This window comes from Heptranchias perlo, chromosome 23, assembly GCF_035084215.1.
Source record: "Heptranchias perlo isolate sHepPer1 chromosome 23, sHepPer1.hap1, whole genome shotgun sequence".
In the NCBI taxonomy this organism is placed as follows: domain Eukaryota; kingdom Metazoa; phylum Chordata; class Chondrichthyes; order Hexanchiformes; family Hexanchidae; genus Heptranchias; species Heptranchias perlo.
The window spans coordinates 8,724,547-8,745,431 of NC_090347.1; the positions used below are offsets into that span (position 1 = coordinate 8,724,547).

The window sequence follows — 20,885 nt, forward strand, 5'->3', positions numbered from 1 at the left end:
GACGCTCCTTAAAACCTACCTCTTTGACCAAGCTTTTGGTCACCTGTCCTAATATCTGTGTGTCTCGGTGTCAAATTTGTGGTATGATAATCGCTCCTGTGAAGTGCCTTGGGACGTTTTTACTACACCAAATAAATGCAAGTTGTTGTTGTATCTTTGTTTGATATTCATGAAAAAGTGACATTTACACTGCTCTGTACCAGACAGGAGTGTAAACAAAAAGTAGTCAGCATGTTAAAAGGACCTGGAATGCTGTAAAACAAGTTCCCCGATCCCATAAATAATCCATTGCGTTCCGACTAATGCCTGCTTCAGGAATTGGTAATTGGAGCCTTTTTTGTTTGGGGGTGGGGGGGCAGAAATGTCTGGAAGCTCAGCATCAGCAGCGCACAGGTCTGGGCAGGCAAAGGGACACTGGTCACAGTGGGGGGGGTTTGTGAATTTGCACCTGTGATTCCCCAAACTGCTGTAAGGCACTTTTGCTCTCAAACAGGAGAAACTTCTTCACCCAAAGAATGGTAAGAATGTGGAACGTGCTGCCACAAGGAATAGTTGAGGCAAACAGCATAGATGCATTTAAGAGGAAGCCAGATAAGCACATGAGGGAGAAAGGAACAGAAGGATATCCTGGTCGGGTTAGATGAAGTAGGGAGGGAGGAGGCTCGTGTGGAACATGAATGACGGCATCGACCAGTTGGGCCGAATGGCCTGTTTCTGTGCTGTAGTTTCGATGTAACTCGATGCAAGAGTAGCGGGAATCAGCTGGCGAGTTGGCATCAAGCTGCAGGTGGCACAGGGCTTTGGGTAATGAGAATGGGCAGCCTCACGCAGCTCTGCACAAGATTCCCCTCCTCTACCACACCTCACACTGAATATGCAACAACTCCATTCTCAGTGGATGCCACACAGAAGAATTTGAAGTCCTTTAGCCAAACAGTGCAGAGAGAGGGAAGAAAAACAGAAATCAAGAAATTGTGGAGAAAAGAGAAATTAATAAAATAATCTGTGAACGACGTGTTCAGTCAATCTGCTGGATGAGTCGTGGCCACAGTCCATCAACTTATGACACAAACCCCCTCCCAAGTCCCTGAACCGTCATTGATAAATACACTGCCTTGTAACATTATTGAGCCATACTGACCAGGCAGGATCCAAGTTTGATCCCTGGTCTGTACTGGGTTGGCTAATGTCAGCTGGGGCGCAGCAGCAGAGATGCTACAAATGGGGCTCTGTGCTCCCAGACTAGGGAGGGAAATAACAGAAGGCAGTCAGAGTTCCCACTTCTGACCACTATCTGGTGGATTCTCCTGGAAAATGAGCACGAGCAGGTATCAAGTGAGGGCAGGATTGGGTTTGGCTGGGATTCCTTCCACGGTTGAGTAGTCTGGCAACAACAACTTGCATTTAAATAGCGCCTTTAACGTAGCAAATGTCCCCAAGGCACTTCACAACAGCGGTAATCAGACAAAATTTGACACCAAACCACATAAGGAAATATTAGGACAGGAGACCAAAAGCTTGGCCAAAGTGTGAAAGCGAGCTCTTGGTTTTAAGAAGCATCTTAAAAGGATCAACGTTAACGATCCAGGTTCACATGGGAACGGCAGTCATTCCGGAAAATACCAGGGCGTTACCAGCAGTGAATCAACCTCATCGGGGGTTGGGGTGGAAAGAGATGAAGGGGAAGCAAAAAAATAACAGAATGTTAGCACTTTTTTAAAAAGTGCTGATTTCTGGTGAACGGTTTTGGGATTTCAGAATCACGAGCGGTTCAATGAGGGAGTCCACGATGAGGGGAGTAAATACAGCCAGTTGTTCACTCCTTGTTCTCTGTGGAGCCTGGTAAGTGGGAATACTGCGATGTAGGTTTTTCTGTTGTTGGGGGTGGGGGGGTTAGGAATATTCCTCCAGCAAAGAAAAAAAGACAACAGCCACAAGATTTTAAAACTTAGAAGATATCTTAAAGCCAAAGAATGTGTGCAGTCAAAACTCAATAAGTAATTAGTGGGACACTTGGAAACTGTGGTATGTACCGTACTCGGGGGAGTTCAGTACCCCAGTAAACATCAAGTTTAAGACACAGTTCTGAAGTTCCCAGTGTTGCTCGACTTGTACATGCAGGACTGTTAACGAACGGGTGACAGATGGTCACCAAACCCAAGGTCAAGTTTAAAGAGACATTCGAATTGTGGGGTTCTGCAGATTCAAGTGCAGTCGATTTCCAGTTACTCCATCCATATCTGGGAGGCCAAACCTACAATTCTCTGGGTAAGCTGCCTGCATCCGTGCCAACTGCTCTGATAAAACTTAGCTTGACCCCAAGCAGCTGGACAGCGCTTTACCCTCCGTGCCTCCAAGAACACTCGCAGCTTCTGGCTGCGGGATCAGTGCAAAAAGCTCAGTTACTGCCATGGACTCTAAAGGTGCTTTTATATTAGTTGTAAACAATTTTACAACACCAAGTTATAGTCCAGCAATTTTATTTTAAATTCACAAGCTTTCGGAGATTTTCTCCTTCCTCAGGCAAATGTTTCCCTGAGGAAGGAGAAAATGTTTCCCTGAGGAAGGAGAAAATGTTTCCCTGAGGAAGGAGAAAATGTTTCCCTGAGGAAGGAGAAAATGTTTCCCTGAGGAAGGAGAAAATGTTTCCCTGAGGAAGGAGAAAATGTTTCCCTGAGGAAGGAGAAAATGTTTCCCTGAGGAAGGAGAAAATGTTTCCCTGAGGAAGGAGAAAATGTTTCCCTGAGGAAGGAGAAAATGTTTCCCTGAGGAAGGAGAAAATGTTTCCCTGAGGAAGGAGAAAATGTTTCCCTGAGGAAGGAGAAAATGTTTCCCTGAGGAAGGAGAAAATGTTTCCCTGAGGAAGGAGAAAATGTTTCCCTGAGGAAGGAGAAAATGTTTCCCTGAGGAAGGAGAAAATGTTTCCCTGAGGAAGGAGAAAATGTTTCCCTGAGGAAGGAGAAAATCTCCGAAAGCTTGTGAATTTAAAATAAAATTGCTGGACTATAACTTGGTGTTGTAAAATTGTTTACAATTGTCAACCCCAGTCCATCACCGGCATCTCCACATCATGACTTTTATATTAGAGCAGTGCAGCCACTGACAGGAGTATGGCTGTCCCACCCTTTGTTGGATCCAGTGCCTCTTGTTACGCAGACTAAACCTGGGGAGCTGGTCCTAATCCACTATAAATCGGGTCTCCATATTACGCAGGAGTGCGCAACTGAGAGAGCCCAAAGCCATGATCAAAGATGATGTGGAGATGCCGGTGATGGACTGGGGTGTACAAATGTAAGGAATCTTACAACACCAGGTTATAGTCCAACAGTTGGACTATAACCTGGTGTTGTAAAATTCCTTACATTTGATCAAAGAGAAGGGTTTTAAGGAAGTGACAAGGCAGAGAGATTTAAAGAAAGAACTTGCATTTATATCATGCATTTCACAACCTCAGGATATCCCAAAGCACTTCACAGCCAATTAAGTAATTTGAAGTGTAGTCACTTTTGTAACGTGGGAAAAGCGGCAACCAATTTTCACACAGCAAGATCCCACAAACAGCAATGAGATAAATGATCAGATAATCTGTTTTTTTTTTAAAGTGGTGTAGGCTGAGGGATAAATATTAGCCAGGACACCAGAGAGAATGCCCCCTGCTCCTCTTCGAAATAATGCCATGGGATCTTTTATGTCCATCTGAAAGGGCAGACAGGGCCTCAGTTTAACATCTCATCCAAAAGACGGCACCTCCAATAGTGCAGCACTCCCTCAGTGCTCCACTGGGAGTGTCAGTTCTGATTATTGTGCTCATTTAGGGAAGAAGTTTGAGGGGAGGTGCATAGTGCCTGAAAAAGCACCAACCATTGGTGGAGTGGAGGACAAGTTGGGGAAGCAGAGGGCATGCAAGGCTAAAAGGAGGTTGGTACGGGAGGGAGAGACTGTGCCATGGAAAGGCCTGAAAGTGAGGATGAAGATCCTGAAGTGAAATCTTTTTTGGCCGGGGGGGGGGGGGGGGGGGCGGAGGGTCAATGCTGGGAGATTCACTCTCCTCAAAGTGGAGTTAAAAAGTATTAAAAAGCACCTTAAAACTTCAGGTGAAGCAACAGATTTCTGGTTGTAATGTGGAAAGATTCACCCACAGCCTGTTCAGACAGATGTATTGGAGACCGTTACAGAGGCCCATAGCTAGGGACCTCTAGCTCAGGAACTCCTTACCACAGATAGTCAACAGTGGATTCACTCACTACTCACACTATACAACAGAGTTGCTCCATTATCATCAACTGTAGTGCCATGTTACTGAGGAACGATATTAGCATTGGTGTTAAAACTGAAGTGTATTCGGTCTCACTGGAAACGTCCAATCTCAGATAGATTTAGTTGCTACTACCCCCAGCCAAAAAAAAGATTTGGGAAAAAAACCCCACACAAAAGCCCTTTTAAATGGCAATGAAAATTCTTCCATAGAATCTTGGTCATGCTGTCTGGATAGGAATTGATGCCAGAAAAATACCACAGGTGCCTCTAGTCATACGGCAGTGAAAGAGATTTCCCTCACCTTATCCTGCCAGGGCATAGCCAAGTAAATACTGAACTGAGACTAATGGCAGGGAGAGGATTGGAATTAAAATTCATCCTTGGGTTTTTGTGCCATTAAAAGGAAATCAGATGCACATGGTAGTGCTGCTACATAAAAGGAGAGGCCGCCTATGGTTTGACATCTTGGACAACAGGAATTCCCAGAGAGTGGTAAGAATGTGGAAATCACTACCATAAGTAGTAGTTGAGGCGAATAGCATAGATGTGTTTAAGGGGAAGGAAGCTAGATAAATATATGAGAGAAGAAGGGTATGCTGATTGGATTAGATGAAGTAGGGAGGGTGGAGGCTCGTGTGGAGCATAAACACTGGCAGGGACTTGTTGGGCCGAATGGCCTGTTTCTGTGCTGTACATTCTATGTAATTCTATGTAACTGCAGTGAAAGTGATATCGAAAGGATTCGAACATTGGTGATCCAATCCACTGCCTTTACACGTTCACAAACGCATCAAACATTCAAAACAGCAGATTGGGTATCGTAGCAAATCACTTCCCAGTGCCCCTTTAGTTCATACATACACCTATTCACAAACTCAAACTCACTGGGACTCCCTAAACCACCCACCAGCTGCACCAGGCCAGGGATTGAAAGGGTTTTTTTTGCTGAGTTCTGTTCATGTGACTGTGAACGAATAGAGCCAGAGGAAAGTCAGCAACTTTCTGGCAACTGGGAGTCAGTCAGAGGGGATTAAAACAAAATCATCCAAAGTACAACGTTAGTTTGACATCACAACAATGGGTGAGCTTTGTACGCTAAATTCTGCTCACGATTCGGGTGCATATGGCAGGACAAAGTGTAGGCACAGTGGTTTAATGTGACATGGTACTCAGCCATAAGGCCTAGGACTGCCCCTGGCCTGTACTGAGACAGTCAATCTCTGTAGGGGACAGCAAGGACGCTCTACACCCTCCAGGCCAGGGGTGGAGGGGGTGAAAAAGGCCAGCTCTTCGTTCTTGCTGGAAGTGCACCGGCTGGGGAGATTGGGGGGCGGCTGTGATGCCCCCCGCCCCGTGTGAAATAGTCCAACACTCATCATCCAAACTCTCAACAATGACCGCTTAAGTGAGATAGCAGAGCTGCTGTCTGTGGAACTATTCAGCATCATTAGCCACCGCATCCAGAAGACAAGTGAAGCAAAAACTTTTTAGGGAACATGTGGGTGCCCTGTGGCATTGCTCACGGTAGATTGGAGGGTCAATGGATTTTTAAGGGAAAGTAACACAGAATGTAGTATTCTGCTGCTCAGTGTCCTTTAAGGCCATGAGGTGTAACTGCTGTGTCTTCCTGAGTGGAGGTTAGGTTAACTGATCTTGGGCAGCTCCACAGTCAATTAAAGGTCAGAGTGGCTTTTTTACATACTTTTTTCTTTTACGCATGACTCCTAAAGTTAATTGGAAATTATTCTTTTGTTGCTGGGGGACATTTTTGAAAAAATTTTTTTTAAAATAGTTTTTAAAAATCCTGTCAATTCCATGCGGTACAGCGTGACAAATGTATGTCAACATAGATAACAGATTATACATCAATCTTGTAGGCCCCTCTGTGACAGAGCAGCGCAAACAGCAGATTTATTGAACCTGCAGTACTGCATGTGAGCACAGTACAAATATGGTGTTCCTATTCACACTTCATTAGATCACCATCACTCCAAATCACAGTGACCTGTGCTAAGATTCGCCCTGCACAATTTTCTAATTCCACAACTTTAAACGCAGAACTGATCTTTTTTAAGATAAAAATCTCAACTCTCAAAAGATCGAAAATTCTACTGAAAGTTATTTTGAACATAATTTTTTTTTTGGGGGTATATATGGTTGTCTGGTATTTACATGGCCAGTCATGTTATATACATATGCCTATTGACAATACAGTTTCAGCAGACACACTACATACGTCTCACCCTAGTGCTTAGACCGTCGAGATATTTGCTGGAAAAATACAGCACGTATAATGGATGAGAGTATTACTGGTTTATCGAGGCAAGGTAGAGAAGAGCAAGTGACACTGGTACATGCACCCTGCTGAGAGGGGGAGATCTGGATCGCTGAGGGCTTGAAACGAGTCAATCACTAACTACATAGAACGTGCAGCACAGAAACAGGCCATTCGACCCAACTGGTCTATGCCAGTGTTTATGCTCCACGCGAGCCTCCTCCCTCCCTACTTCATCTAATCCTATCAGCATATCCTTCTATTCCTTGCTCCCTCATGTGGTATCAAGCTTCCCCTTAAATGCATCTGCGCTATTCGCCTCAACTACTCTTTGTGAACCCAGAAAACCAAACCAATCCCCAACAAACCAGTTTAGAACCTCACCTAGTGCTGCCGACCAGGGGAACTCAAAATAAAAGGGGTGTATTCCATTCCGCCCTTTCAATTTCTAATTATCTATCTTATAACCTTCCTTCTCCTTTCCATATTTCCGATTATTGCATCTCTCTTGCGATTTTCTCCACTTACCGTTTTTACTCCCAATTTCTTCCAACCTCTCGAGTACTGACCCCCTGTAGGAGCACTGTTCCACAACAATTATCATCACCTAGTGGCTTCCTCTGACTCGTACTCTACCGTATACTTCAGTAGCTGATAGCTGGTCTGCAATGGTTGGATGCAGGAACAAAGGAATAGGACATTCAGCCCCTCGGGCCTGTTGCACCGTTCAATTAGTTCATGGCTGATCTGTACCTTAACTCCATTTACCCGCCTTTGCTGTATATCACTTGATACTTGTATAATTTTAAAGACTTCAATTAAATCACCCCTCGGCCTTCTAAACTCAAGGAAATACAAACCAACCTGTCCTCATAATTTAACACTTTAAGCCCCAGTATCATTCTAGGTAACCTGCGCTGTACCCCCTCCAAGGCCAATATATCCTTCCTGAGGGTTGGTGTCAAAAACTGAATGCAGTACTCCAAATGGGGTCTGACCAAGGCTCTGTATAACTGAAGTATCACTTCCACATTTTGCATTCCAAATTCCAATCGCCTTTTTGATTATTTTTTGTACCTGTGCACTAGCTTTTAGTGATGTGTGTACCTGGACACCCAAATCCCTTTGCTCCTCCACAGTTCCAATCTCTTAGCATTAAGGAAATATTCCAATTTCTTTTTCTCAGATCCAAATTGGATGACCTCACACTTCCCTACATTGAATTCCATCTGCCATAGTTTTGCCCACTTAGTCTGTCTATGCCTCTTTGTAACTTTCTGCTCCCACCTACACAACCTACTGTGCCTCCTAACTTAGTGTCATTGGCAAACTTGGATATACAACTCTCTATTCCTTCATCCAAGTCATTAATATAAATGATGAATCAGAGGCCCCAGCACAGATCCCTGGGCAGCAGCACTTGTCATATCCTACCAATCAGATACATGTTGAGCATCAACTCTACCTCGTTGTCTCAATTTTCCCCTTAACTGCTTTGACACTATCCATAGAGTCCGTGTGTTTCCCACTTTCCTTCTTTTGTGTAGTACTTTACATTTATCAGCACGAAGTATCATCTGCATTGCTCCGCCCACTTACATATTTTGTCCAAATTGTGTTGTAATTGGTGAATTGCCCCCAATTAGTTTGGCATCATCTGCAAAGGTGATCAATTTGCATTGAGTTTCTGAATCCAAGTCATGGATGTACATTAGAAATAGTAAGGCTCTCAACTCCAATCCCTGGAGCATCCCCCTCAGCACCTCCATCACCCTGACTTAACTCCTCTAACTAATACCTATTTTCTGGCCGGCAGGCAATTTCTTCTCCAGTCCCAAAGTTCACACTGAATCCCCATTAGACAGTTTAATAACCTTTTGTTTCCTACAACAGTGACTACACTTCAAAAGTACACCCTTGGTTGTAAAGTGCTATGGGAAGTCCTGAGGTCATGAAAGACTCTAAATAAATGCAAGTTCTTTCATTCATTTGTGCCCTTAGCCAGGTCAGCAATACAGTTGACACTAGGACTCTCTTGGCAGGGTTGGGGTGGGGGGGGGGGGTGGTGAAAAAATAGAACAAACTTTTGTAAAAAAGCAAATGTGCAACACTCTCACCAAAATAATAAATTAAAACATAATTTATGATCTGGCTTTTGTCCCTCAGAGAGGAAAATAGAGTAGGTGGGTGGGTGAGGGGGGCACAAGTTACAAATGAGTAGAAATTGCACAGCCATTTGCCACAGACCAAAAACTCTCAAATGTTACAGCAGTGGCAAACAGATTCTAAAGAACGTCACTGGGAAGTTGCACCAAATGACATCTGAGGAGGTGAAGCAGCATATAGAGACAAGCCAAAGAAATCAGTGGGAAATTCATCCTCAGTATACCTGTTTGTTAGATCTCAGATATAAGACACTTCTTATGTGAGTAAAGCCCATGTTTTAAAGGCTCTTAAGATGTGAAAGACATTAAAATGGACTTGAAGAACTGACATTGATGTCAAACTATTAAGTGTGCCCTTTAGGATACAGAAGAAGAGCCACACCCTTGTTGTCTTCCGCTGGTGAAGGATTATTCAGCCTAACCCAAGCATTACTATATTCGACAAATACTGATTGATTGTTGTATACAGTGTTATGGAAATAACATGCACAAGAGAATTTGCGTTTTTTTTGTGCAGTGCAATAAATCAGGGCTTCTCTCCTGGTCTGTCCAATTGGATTACCTCCACCCTTCGATCTGGAACCAGAATTGGAATTTGCAGCCAAAGCAAACATTGGGCAAATATCACTGGTACGGAAACTTTACAGCACACATCCTTCGAAGGGCAGAACGGATTTCAACACACTTGGCCTCCAACGGCATCCTATTTCATTCACAGTAACCAGCTGTCAAATAACTTTCTGCATTCATATTTCGTTATGATCTTGTACCGTGAATTGTAGAACTAATAATTACCGTAAAACCATGTACAAGTCTCGCCTTCACACATGATTTTTTTATGCGCTCTGATTATAAAGGAGTGACTTTTAGTATTTTAAACAAAACAACTAACTATAAAAAGAGTGGCACTAATCCATGGGTAGGGAAAAAGATCAAAATACATTTGAGAGTGTACCCCTTTAATCTTGCAGATATGTGAACAGTTCATTATATTTTTGAGAGTTACCTTGAAACTTATAAGTTCTTCTTCGGTGAACCCGTGACTGTGAATAATCTTCATTTGTTTTACCAGTGTGCTTTTCCCGCTTTCTGCTGCACCTGAAAGTTATCGATTGGTCACTCAATTAGGAAGGCATCACCTGGATTCACAACTCACACATTAACTTTTTATTTTAAAGGCTTGACAGTTTCAAATATATAAAAGCTAATGGAGGATTCACTACAGTATTCCAAATGTAAACTACAATACTTACCATAACAATGGGTTACCAACCGACTAAAAGGAATAGAATCATAGAAAATTATGGTACAGAAGGAGGCCATTTGCCCCTTCACATCTGTGCTGGCCAAAAAAGAGCTATCCAGCTTAATGGAATATCCTGGAGTTTCCAGGAATTGAAGATTACTCACCAGGAGAAAAATCATCGGGGCATTAAAAAAAAAACTTTCAACACTTGTTTATTAGTTATAAAAATGCTGTTTGACTGACAGTCAAGAACCATCCAACCAGCTTTGCAATTTGCGTTGGAAGACATGGAGCTGTGAGAATGGACATGTTGGATGACCAATGGCTGCAGCGTGGGGGCAGGGCTATTAGAGGGAGGGGGTCAAGTGATAAAACCTCCAGGAATACATCCAGAGTTGGCAACCCTACATAACAGTGTTCTACACACCAATGACATTCCTCCCACCGCCCCCCATTCTCCTTCTTGCTTCTCCCAGACGGTGCCAACTCCCTGCTGGGTAAACTTCCACTTGTGTTGGAAGCCTTCCAGTACCTCATCCAAGGAGGCTATTCTTGAGCCATGAGCCTAAACACTGACCATTTGGCCATAGAAAAGCTTTGCAACCGAGCCTGGTTGTGTCCTCATTAGACATTCACATTCTCCATTGGGGTCAGAGTAGTAATCAAGATCAGGAACCTCTGCAATTTGGCTGAATTTCCCAAACTCAGGGGATCCGAGGCCTCAGCTGAGATCACCTGACTCAACGCAGAATGGGGATGAAACCTGGGCACTCTTGACTAAGCAAGTTCACTGAGCCATCAGGCAGACGGATCCCAAGTTTGCTTTCCGGCCTGTGCTAAGTTGACTGATCTCGATACGTTGGGGAATACAAAAAAAAGTTGATATTTCAGCACGATTGCAATCCAGCGATCGCTGAGTGTACAGACACGATAGACAACAGACCTGCCGACTTATTGGCTCACACAAGATAAATAAATCACACAAGTGGGATCTGAAAAGGTGGCAGATGCCTGTGGAACGTACTCAGGAGAAATTCAAAGACCTTGGATGTGAACAGAGTTCCAATTCAAGAATAAAGAGAGAACTGGGCTTCAAACAAGAAGCCACTTAATCCCACTATTTACTTCAGGTAGTTAGCAATTTTTTAACACCATTAGTTTGCATCTGATGTCACCTAGGAATCATTTGCTTTGGGGCAGTACATCTATTCGAAGCAGATGTGAATTAGATATTGGAAATGGAACTAACTAGACATAAAACCATTTTTATGCCCCCCCCCCCAAAAAAACTTGCATTGGTCATTTTTCACACATTTTGAATTTAATCTTTAATGAGTTTGCTATCAAGGACAGCTAGCTGGATCAAAAGAGCTCATTTCAAATTAAGTGCAATTTGTTTTAAGTGGTAACAGCATGACTCACAAGCTTCTCATTTAGTCCTGCACGGTGCCATCAGTCATGCTTTTCACATCAGTGTTGTTTGCTGAATATTTATTTGCGATACACAATGGGTCCCATTATTATGTTTTATTGCCTCGTTGTGTTATTCCATTCAATAATGAAAAACACAATTAGTTATATAAGGCAGGTTAAATAAAAAGTTACTACAGTTCACAAGGCTTGGGAGAAACTGGGTCTTTATCGAAACAAATTAACAACTTTTAAAAAATATATTTGCCAAGCATAAAAAAACCACACCCTCGCTGCCTACACTACAACTGTAAACAATTTTACAACACCAAGTTATAGTCCAGCAATTTTATTTTAAATTCACAAGCTTTCGGAGATTTTCTCCTTCCACATCTACGGAGATTTTCTCCTTCCACATCTCCACATCTACAACAGCTCTATTACAACAAAACAATTGTTATCTTCCTCCCTGCAATAACGGCAGGGTCCCCTCTAAATTGACGGTAACGAAACTAGTATCAATCGTCAGAACCAAGCAGCAACCGAGTACCCGGTTATTTAAAAGGGAAAATAATTCGCATATTGCCCCGTACACACAACAATGGAGGAGACACATGAAATAATTTCAGGTAGAATCCGAATAATATGATAATAATGTGTGAATAGGAGATGTCAACAGGGCATTCAAATGCATTTGGTGGGGGGTTAAAAACTGGAGCCAAGGTAAAGTTGAGCCAAGTGACTAAAAAAAAGCCAAAATGTGAACATTTATTTTCAACTAAAATAGCCGAGTGAAACGTGAAGTTCAGGAGTATCATTTACTGTCAGTCGCAGTCTCAACTACCGATTGGAACCAACATTATTTTACTCACCTAATAGCAGAATCTTCACCACATTCAGCTCCAGTTTGGCATATTCGTACAGGGCACGGTCAATCTTGTCGCTGCGGAGCCGCGCCTGCCGTTCCTCGGCATTGCTCTCCGATCCCAGGCACAGTCCCATCTCCGCCGACCATTTCTTCCAAAATAGGTGAGATTATGGGGGGGATGGGGGTAAATCAGAATGAAGGGGAAACCACCCGGAGGCAGGTTGCTTCTCCCCACCTCATTCCTCCCCCCAAGTCAGTGCCAGTGTCTCTCCCCAAGACCCGCACGTGTCCGCGGGTTGCTCAGTTCCGCACCAAACTTTTTTTTCCTCTCCAAAAGTTTTTAAACCGGCGGCGCTATAGTTACACTGGGGGAGAAAAAAAATCCCTGGCAAATTTCAGAGGAAATGACGTCTGCTTGTTAAATAGGGCAGCTTCTCACTCTGGTACAGCTGTGGACCAGTTTGCAAGTTAATATTCGTCATTTTAGCAGAGTTTTTCTTAAGGGGGTGGTAATTTGATTCAAACGTGACTAATACAATTATACTTGTCATAACACCAATGCTGCATAATTAAGAGGCATCTGTGATGGGGGGGGGGGGGGATTTGCACATATTGACACACTCCTAAGGATCCCCTTCCCTAATTTCCCAAAAGTCAGCTGCCCCAGATAATCGACTTTGTTATTGTACGACAGAAATAACACCTTAGTAAGTCAACACATGCAGAAATCTGATGATCTCAGACATTGCACTGGGGCCCAGGGACAGCAGTTTAAAAATCTAGGCTGTAACCATAAGGTGGCAAATTTTAACTGGTATAGAACCCAGGTACTTAAACACAATAACTGGCAAGAGTATGGGAATTATGGGCAGATCCCTCCATTGTTATGCTGGCTGATGATGTCCATAGTGCCAGTGGGCTGGCTGCAGAGATCACACACTAATCTACTAATATATCCTTCACGGCCAAAAAGACGCATTTAGTCCTGCTCTTTCTCTTTCATTCCGTTACTGTGGCATTTATGTTCCTTGTGGAAATGGTGTCAAGACTTGGCTTTGCACGAAATAAAAATAAAAATCAACACATACACCCAAATCATTGCAATTTAGCGTGAATTCCCATTACCCTGCTCTGAATATTTCTGTGCATTTGGGAGTTTATTAAAGATGACATTTTTTTATTGGTGTACTTGGCTGGATTCAATTTTCATCCCTAATTGTATTATATAGTGTTGCCTGCACATCCAGAAAATGTATTGAAGTAAATCTTCCCTGACTATCTGAACACAGTCACATTTTCTTCTACTTGACAATCAGCTGATTTCCCCCACGTCACAGCTTGATTGTTATGTTCTATCCCCACCCTATGAAAACATGAATGTAGGAATCCAAATACTGTAGTCTTGGACAGGTATCCCAGTATTTGGATTCCAGTTATACTGCCAGCTGCACCTCACCCTAAATTTAGCAACAAGCAGCTCTGCACATGACTAAGATTTACTTTCCAAGTTGCTAATTACAATGTTGAGGAGCATCTGTTTCCTCAGAATATTAAAAAAATTGATTACGTTGATAAAGGTTCTAAGTAGTCTAGTGCATCCAGTGTGAACACAGTAGTGAGAGACTCGGAAGGAAAGATCTCTCATCTCTCCCTTTACCATGTTCAGAAATTGGATTGTCCTGATGAGTTGTACTGGCATTTTTACATTAATGCACATCTATATTGATGCAAAGTGGTGGTATACATGTACTTCAAGAGCCTCATCAATATCTTAAAATGGTGCATATACAACATTTTGCTGTCTTTTGGCAGGAATTGTTAAATTGCTGTTTTTGTTTCCCCTCCAATTGCATAATGTGTAAATTATCCAAATGGCATCACGGAACATTGAATGACGGTTATGCTTGAACTTTTCTATCAGGGTAAACAAATATTTGCTTTTCTTTATTACATTGTAGAATTTTTATACTTCATTTTTATTCAGCTATGCCACCCATTTACTAAAGGCAAATTTGTTAATCCATTAAGTATTTAATGACCTCACACTTCCAATAGACAACTACCTTCTATAATGTAGATTGATAGTTAAAATGAATACAATAAAGCCAATCAGAAATGTAAAAAAAAATGATTTCATTTACTACATCACTTACCAGATTTTAAAGAAAAATCTCAAATGCTCCAAGTCACTCTCATTCAAAATAAGGTCATAGGTCTTGCTGTTAATAGTATTAAGATTCTCTGCGAAGTGAGCACAATTACTCAGTCAGCAACTGGTTACAAATCTTATCAAAATCTCCTCCTTTATTGGTGTATTAAGTTAAAATTAAATTAGGTCCGAGGATTTAACATTAAGGAAGAATTTCAGTGTAGGAGTAAGTGCAATGAATGATGTGTACTTATCCCTACATTAATCATCTGCTCCGGAATAGACACGCATGAATGGAAAGAGGGTTGTTTTGCAGTGCATTCATTCTACAGTATGGAGTCCAGTGCTTGTTAGTCTGTTGGAGCTTCTTTCTCCCCAATTTTCATCACTGCACCTAAATTTCTCCTTATACTTTAAAACACATTCCCTATTGCTACTGATGTTGACTGAATCCCAAGCCAAGTACTCAGAGCTGCATGCAAGCAAAAAATCATTTTCCAGAGCTTACTAAACTACTGGCAGAGGATCACAATTGTGGTAATGGGAGCAATGCTCATCTTCTATTATGATATTCAAAATGTACAGTATTAGAAATTTCAAGTTTCAAAAGGCTGAGAATCTGTAGTTAAATCACATTAATATATCTTTGAGTACATTTTATGCTGTGTAACCTGTTATGGCTATCTGTCCAGAGCGAACACGATTCCCTGCTTAAACTTTTATCAACTGTTCCGTTCCCCACCTACCAAGACCTTTAATTCACTGTGTTATTGGCAGACTAATAGTACTGTAGCTCTCAGTTAAGTGGTTGCAGCTTAAGAACATAAGAAATAGGAGCAGGAGTAGGCCAATCGGCCCCTCGAGCCTGCTCCACCATTCAATAAGATCATGGCTGATCTGATCCTAACCTCAAATCTAAATTCATGTCCAATTTCCTGCCAGCTCCCCGTAACCCCTAATTCCCTTTACTTCTAAAACAAATATGGGTCAAAATTGAAATTAAACAGAAAACAATGTAAAGAAATGCATTAGAAGCAAACAGCAAGTCGACAAGGGCATGAGAAAGAGAAAATTAAAGTTCAAAATTTGCTACTTCTTCTGAAGTCAGCACACTGATAATTCAAAGCCAGGCCACACAAAACTTGTGTGTCGGTTTATTTGTTAAATTACACCAGCATACGTTACACAACATGGGCATTTATTTTAATTCACCATTGGAGAGATGCAGACATTCAATTCAAAAGTTTTATACACACAGGTTTGCCAAGATATACATTCATTAAAACTGCAACAAGTTCAAGATAAACACAAAACAGGATATTTACAAGAAGTACAATGTACTTCAGAAGCAAACTGAACACATTAAAAGACCATAACAATGGCAAGCAACCCTACAGAACACAAAATGTAATCTTGCAAAAACAAATTATTTTGTTTTCCAGAAGAATGAGGAAGAAAAGGAAGAATACAACAGTAGTATTACTTACTATTGTCTGTGTTGGGCAGCTATGACACAAATCAACAGGATGCTCTGACCACGATAATGCAATTGGTTCAGTATCAAAGGCCACAGGCTCTCATAGTTACTAATCCTGACTTCAAGTATTGCAAAGGGATGTGGACTACTGAGGGTGCTCTACGTAAAATTTTTTTTAAAAAGGGAAAAAAAAATTGAAGAAAGTTTAATTTCATAATTTCTAGCATAAACGCTCCAGTGCTAGAATTGTACTCCAAACTTTTTTTGCACGTGTTAGAATGCAAAACTGGCTCTAAAGTACTACAATGTAGCAATTTTGAACTTTTTCTTCTTAAACCTTTGTTAAACAGAATTAGACTTCATTTCCAATATATTTGATGATATACCAGTTGTACACATTGGTGATTGTAATATACTGGACTGTATTGTACTGCAGACTGCTATCGTAATATTGTATGGTCCCAGGAAATAAAACAGCTACCAAAATGCATTGTGCCCAGGAATAATTAGAATGACCAAATATGCTGAGAAAAAAATTTAAATAAAAAAAAATCACTAATGCCGTAACTTGCCATTCAACCACTGGAGATTATAGGGCGGGGGGGGGGGGGGGGAGACCATTAATGACTTATAGTTCAAGGTCTTTATCAAGCAAAAACTTGAGATTTAAAATTGCCTCCTGCACTATGATGAACAGAGAAAATTAAAAATAAACCATGGCTCACTATTTGTAAATTCAGTTGAGATCTTCTTGGTATTAGTAAACATTGAAATTGCTTCAATTTTAATTGCACCTTAAAATATCTTTATAAATAGAAAAGCAGCATGATACAGACATAAAATCCAATTACTGAAAAAGTGTAATAGATATTTGAAAAAAGTCTACAATGTTATCAGACCTTTTCCAGGTCAATTAAATGAAAATAGAATATATAATTTAAAATTATATACTTTTTAAACTTTTTACAGTACTGGACTGTAAACACTCTTATCACCATCTGGATATTTACAAGCAGCTGGTTTAGTATACTCAAAAAGTTCACACCAACCTTTCAGTGCATCCCATCATTTTAAATTAAAACTATTAAAAATATTAAAAGTTTTGCCAAGTAAACCCACTGCAAATCTAAAATGCTAAAATCTGGTAAACATAAAACAAACAAGACCATTCATTAAATGTAGTGTATTGGTGTAAAGGGACATCATAGTTGTGTATTTCAGGCTTGTGTGGGTAGCACTATTCGCTGGTTTTCTGGTCCGGAACGCCTTTCATTCGTTCATCACCTCTCTTCTTGATGGCCTCTATTGCAGCTAGCTCTTTAGCTTCTTTCTTCTGGTTTCTTGCCTCAAAATGTAGCCTTTTAATAGGAATAAAAGACAAAATGTTTAAAAAAATGAAGCAGAGATATTGAACACATATCGTATTATTGCAGGTGTGAAATTCCAAATGCATTCCTCATAAGATATATATCTACAATATACTACAATTAATTTTAGTGATTATAAAAGATCCAACAAAGTGTTTTTGGAGAAAAATCTATCTTCTTGAAACTATTCCCTCCTCCCCCTCTCATTGGATATCTATCTGCTTCGGTGCAACAAAACAACAGTATGTTGTAGTTTACATTTGTCCGAAGTATTGCAATTTTCCTGGAATGTTTTATGTGGTTAGGTGCTTTAAAGAAAATCATGGATTTTGTGCTCATCAAGCTAAGGGATGTTTGGGCTAGGGAATGAAACAGTCTCTATGTTCTCCAGCTTTATCACATCAGTGAAAACTAAATCCAGGCATATTGTTGGGATAGAGGGGAGAAAATCTGAATCTAACAAAAGCTTTTTAAAACAATGCCAGAAGTTGTACAGCGTAATATTTTAAAACCAGTTTTGCATTCTAAGACTGCAAGAGTTTTGAGTAAATGTCTAGTAATTTACACTGTCTAATTTGAGTAAATGTCCAGCAATTTCTAGAAATTATATGAAATTGACAAATGTAAAAAAAAAATTCAGATGGCTGGATCTTGAAATTGATTTTTCTTTTTAAAATCCATAGTGAACCCTCAATGCAAACATTAAGCACTCCCAGGGCAGGTATAGCATGGGTTAGTTGCAGAGTGAAGCTCCTTCAATGCTGTCCCATCAAATGCTCCCAGGCCAGGTACAGCATGGGTTAAATTCAGCACAAAATTCCCTCTACTCTTCCTAACAATGTGCCTCAGTTCCAACCTCAGATGAGCACCCCCTACTGCATCAGTGTGGCATTTAGATTATATTTTTAAATGCATGTTACAAGCATTTTGTTTTCATTGGTGTGATTGATCCATATACATGTGGAATCACTAAATTGTGATAAAGGACTACAGAATAAAATGCCAAGGATGAATAGAGTACATATCATAACTGCTCATTGGCAAATATTCCAACATGCTACCATTTCCACAAACGGTCCTTCCTCTTCCTCCCCTCCTCAAACTGCTCTCCAGCAATACAAGCTGATGACCAGTTTCCAAATTTCTCCAAATATGCTTTCTATCCAGCTACAAGCTTTGCAAGAGCAGATATGCCCTCCAACTCTCTCCAAACCTGCCAATGGAAAAGCACTCAACTTCTGCTCAATACACAGCGACATGGCTCAAATTCGAAATTTTCAAGCATGTCCGTACCCTAAAATCTTGTGATATGCACTTTTTTCCCTTTAAAAGCTACTTTTTAAATGTTAATTTTGTCCCCTCTTCAAGGTTCGGTCTCCTGACTGGATGCTAGCTGCCATTTGTATTGTGCGAACCTAGACAGTGACCATTGGCAGGCTATTTAAGCATGGAGGGCATTATAGCCAAGGCCAATTCTATCTTCACCTGATGTCCTCACATACACTTTTGCTGGATAGTGATCAGGTGCAGAAACCCTGACTGATTTTTCCCTCTTTATCCTTGGGATATCAAGACCTGCTAGAGATCAGCACAAACCAGGAATTGTGCCTGTGAACTATATGATTGAGACTTGAGCTTGGTTTCAAAAATGCCAAGCCATTTCCTATTCTGTTCTATATATTTTAGCCTATCTTATGAAAGCATGGAGTCACATTTCTATTTACAAAAGGTGTCTGATTCTAGTTTCAATGAGCTCTTCCATTTTCAAATCCTCTATCATTGGAACTAATCTGTTAACTCTTTCTCTGCTTTTGATTAAAACAAATTTTCAGAATCACCAGTTTTGGCTATCCTCACCCATTTTACAAAGTTTAATTTAATCTGCGGACTGGATGGCTCAGCGGGCTATCACACCGTCCTTTCAATCCCGAGACCTGTGTTTGAATCCAGCTAAAACTGATGTCCCTACCATGTACAAGAGTCACAAGTGAAATAAGTTTTAGTGTCAACCTAGTTTCTATTGGGTGTGACTTCAAAACAGGTCATAAATCAACACAAATTAGAAGTTGGCTGTCTGATCCAGAGAATCAGATTGACTGATGTAGGAAATAGAATTGTCAAATCAATGTAGAGTTCTGAAGTGGTGTTTTAAAATACACTGCTGTCATATATGGAGGGATCTTTACTCTAACTGGTATGCTATAATTTATCAGAGAGATTGTATATTGACATGTTATGAGCCAAAAAGCATTCCATTCCCCAGCAACAGCACTCCGCAACAGAAGAAGCACGAAAATTCATAAATAAAAAATATAAGTTTAGAAAAGGCTTTAAAAAGTATCTGTGAACGTACACACCATAAACCTGTCATGAAATGCAACACAACAGACACCAGATTTACTGTGCAGCTAACTATCAGAAGATGTTACAGGATAAGGACAAGAACTACATTAATTTAGACTTTACAAAAGTACCAAAATAAATTATTTCCTCCCCATCCCCATATTTGATCCCCAATCTATGTTGCGTTAGCTCATCTCAACCAGATCGGCAAAGGGGACACAATAACTTGTCTCAGCACCTCTCGACTAGGAAGGGGACAAAACAGCACCTCCATAGTCAAACAGCCTGCTGACACTCACTGTCTGGACTCTCACAAAGAATGGCCATTTGACTGAGGTACTGGAAAGTGGTTGGCACCCACAGAACTCTATGCAGCACAAGGCAAGTCTTCAGGAGCAAAGGGAAAACTTAATTGTGTTCAGAATGAGATTATGACGAAGGTGGTGACCATGTTTCCCACAATAATCATCCATGACAATTACAGGACTAAGATCTTAAAAGGGACAAAGGCTATGGATAATTCTTGCTTTCCCCCATCCTACCCATCAAATGTGAATGATGGTCATGGTTTTTGTATGCAGATGCTGAGTGAGCAGGAATTATGAGAATGTTAAATATTTGGGCAGGAAAGGGTAAACGACCAAATGTTTACATAATACCAAATAACCAGGCACTCAAGAAATTTGCCTGCATTAAAAATCTTAAAACATGCAGTCAAATTAATCCAGTCTCCTCAGCAGTTAAATGTACTGTATGGTGTCTCGTAGCCATACAGACCAATCGATTGGCGTCGGTTTCTCTTAGCCAGTGTCATCACTCCTGAGTGCTATCTAGCAACCTCTACCGGAAGGACATTTGTATCGATATTGAGTACAGATAGAATTAGGCTTAGCTTCAGCTATGATGGTTGCCAATGCTAAGTGCTCCCCTCCCCAACATTCATCCAGGTTACACAGGAAGAATGGCTGTTTGGGTTAGGTACCAGTGCTGTACATTTCCATGGATGTCAGCAGCCCAGTACAAATTGTTGCCTTCTGTAAAAGAGGGGTGGAGGAGAATAACTTTGTTCTCTCTCCAATCTTCTTCACAAAGCTCACATTACAAATATGTACATACATGCAATAAAAAGGATTGCTTTATCCTGATCTCACTGGAAATAGAAAATACTAGATAATTAGTACTAAATGCAAAATAATAACAGAAGTACACTGACAATAGAGAATACTTAACATTCATAAAATAATCCTGACTTTGTAGCTACAAAGGCTTAAAACTGGGAATTATTTGCAGAGGCAATCATTTGCAAGAACAATTCCCATCTGAAATAT

At 40.9% G+C, this 20,885-nt stretch overlaps 2 protein-coding genes across 4 annotated transcripts in view; both read right to left on the reverse strand.

Annotated features, from left to right (window-relative positions):
- The window catches only part of gnav1 (guanine nucleotide binding protein (G protein) alpha v1), a 141,120-nt gene extending 128,413 nt beyond the window's left edge, over positions 1 to 12,707 (reverse strand). The window contains exons 1-2 of one of the 2 annotated variants that reach the window (XM_068003958.1): positions 12,226 to 12,707; positions 9,704 to 9,795 (exon numbers count right to left, since the gene is read on the reverse strand). In XM_068003958.1, coding sequence (XP_067860059.1) covers positions 9,704 to 9,795; positions 12,226 to 12,355 — 222 coding nt within the window. In that variant the 5' untranslated portion in view covers positions 12,356 to 12,707. The remainder of the gene's footprint in view (positions 1 to 9,703; positions 9,796 to 12,225) is intronic. The other variant, XM_068003957.1, reaches the window with a different exon arrangement.
- Positions 12,708 to 15,489: 2,782 nt separating this feature from the next.
- pcyt2 (phosphate cytidylyltransferase 2, ethanolamine) overlaps positions 15,490 to 20,885 on the reverse strand; it is a 43,049-nt gene continuing 37,653 nt past the window's right edge. For both annotated transcript variants that reach the window (XM_068003960.1, XM_068003959.1), the window contains exon 13: positions 15,490 to 17,205. In XM_068003960.1, the coding sequence (XP_067860061.1) occupies positions 17,085 to 17,205 (121 nt within the window). In that variant the 3' untranslated portion in view covers positions 15,490 to 17,084. The remainder of the gene's footprint in view (positions 17,206 to 20,885) is intronic.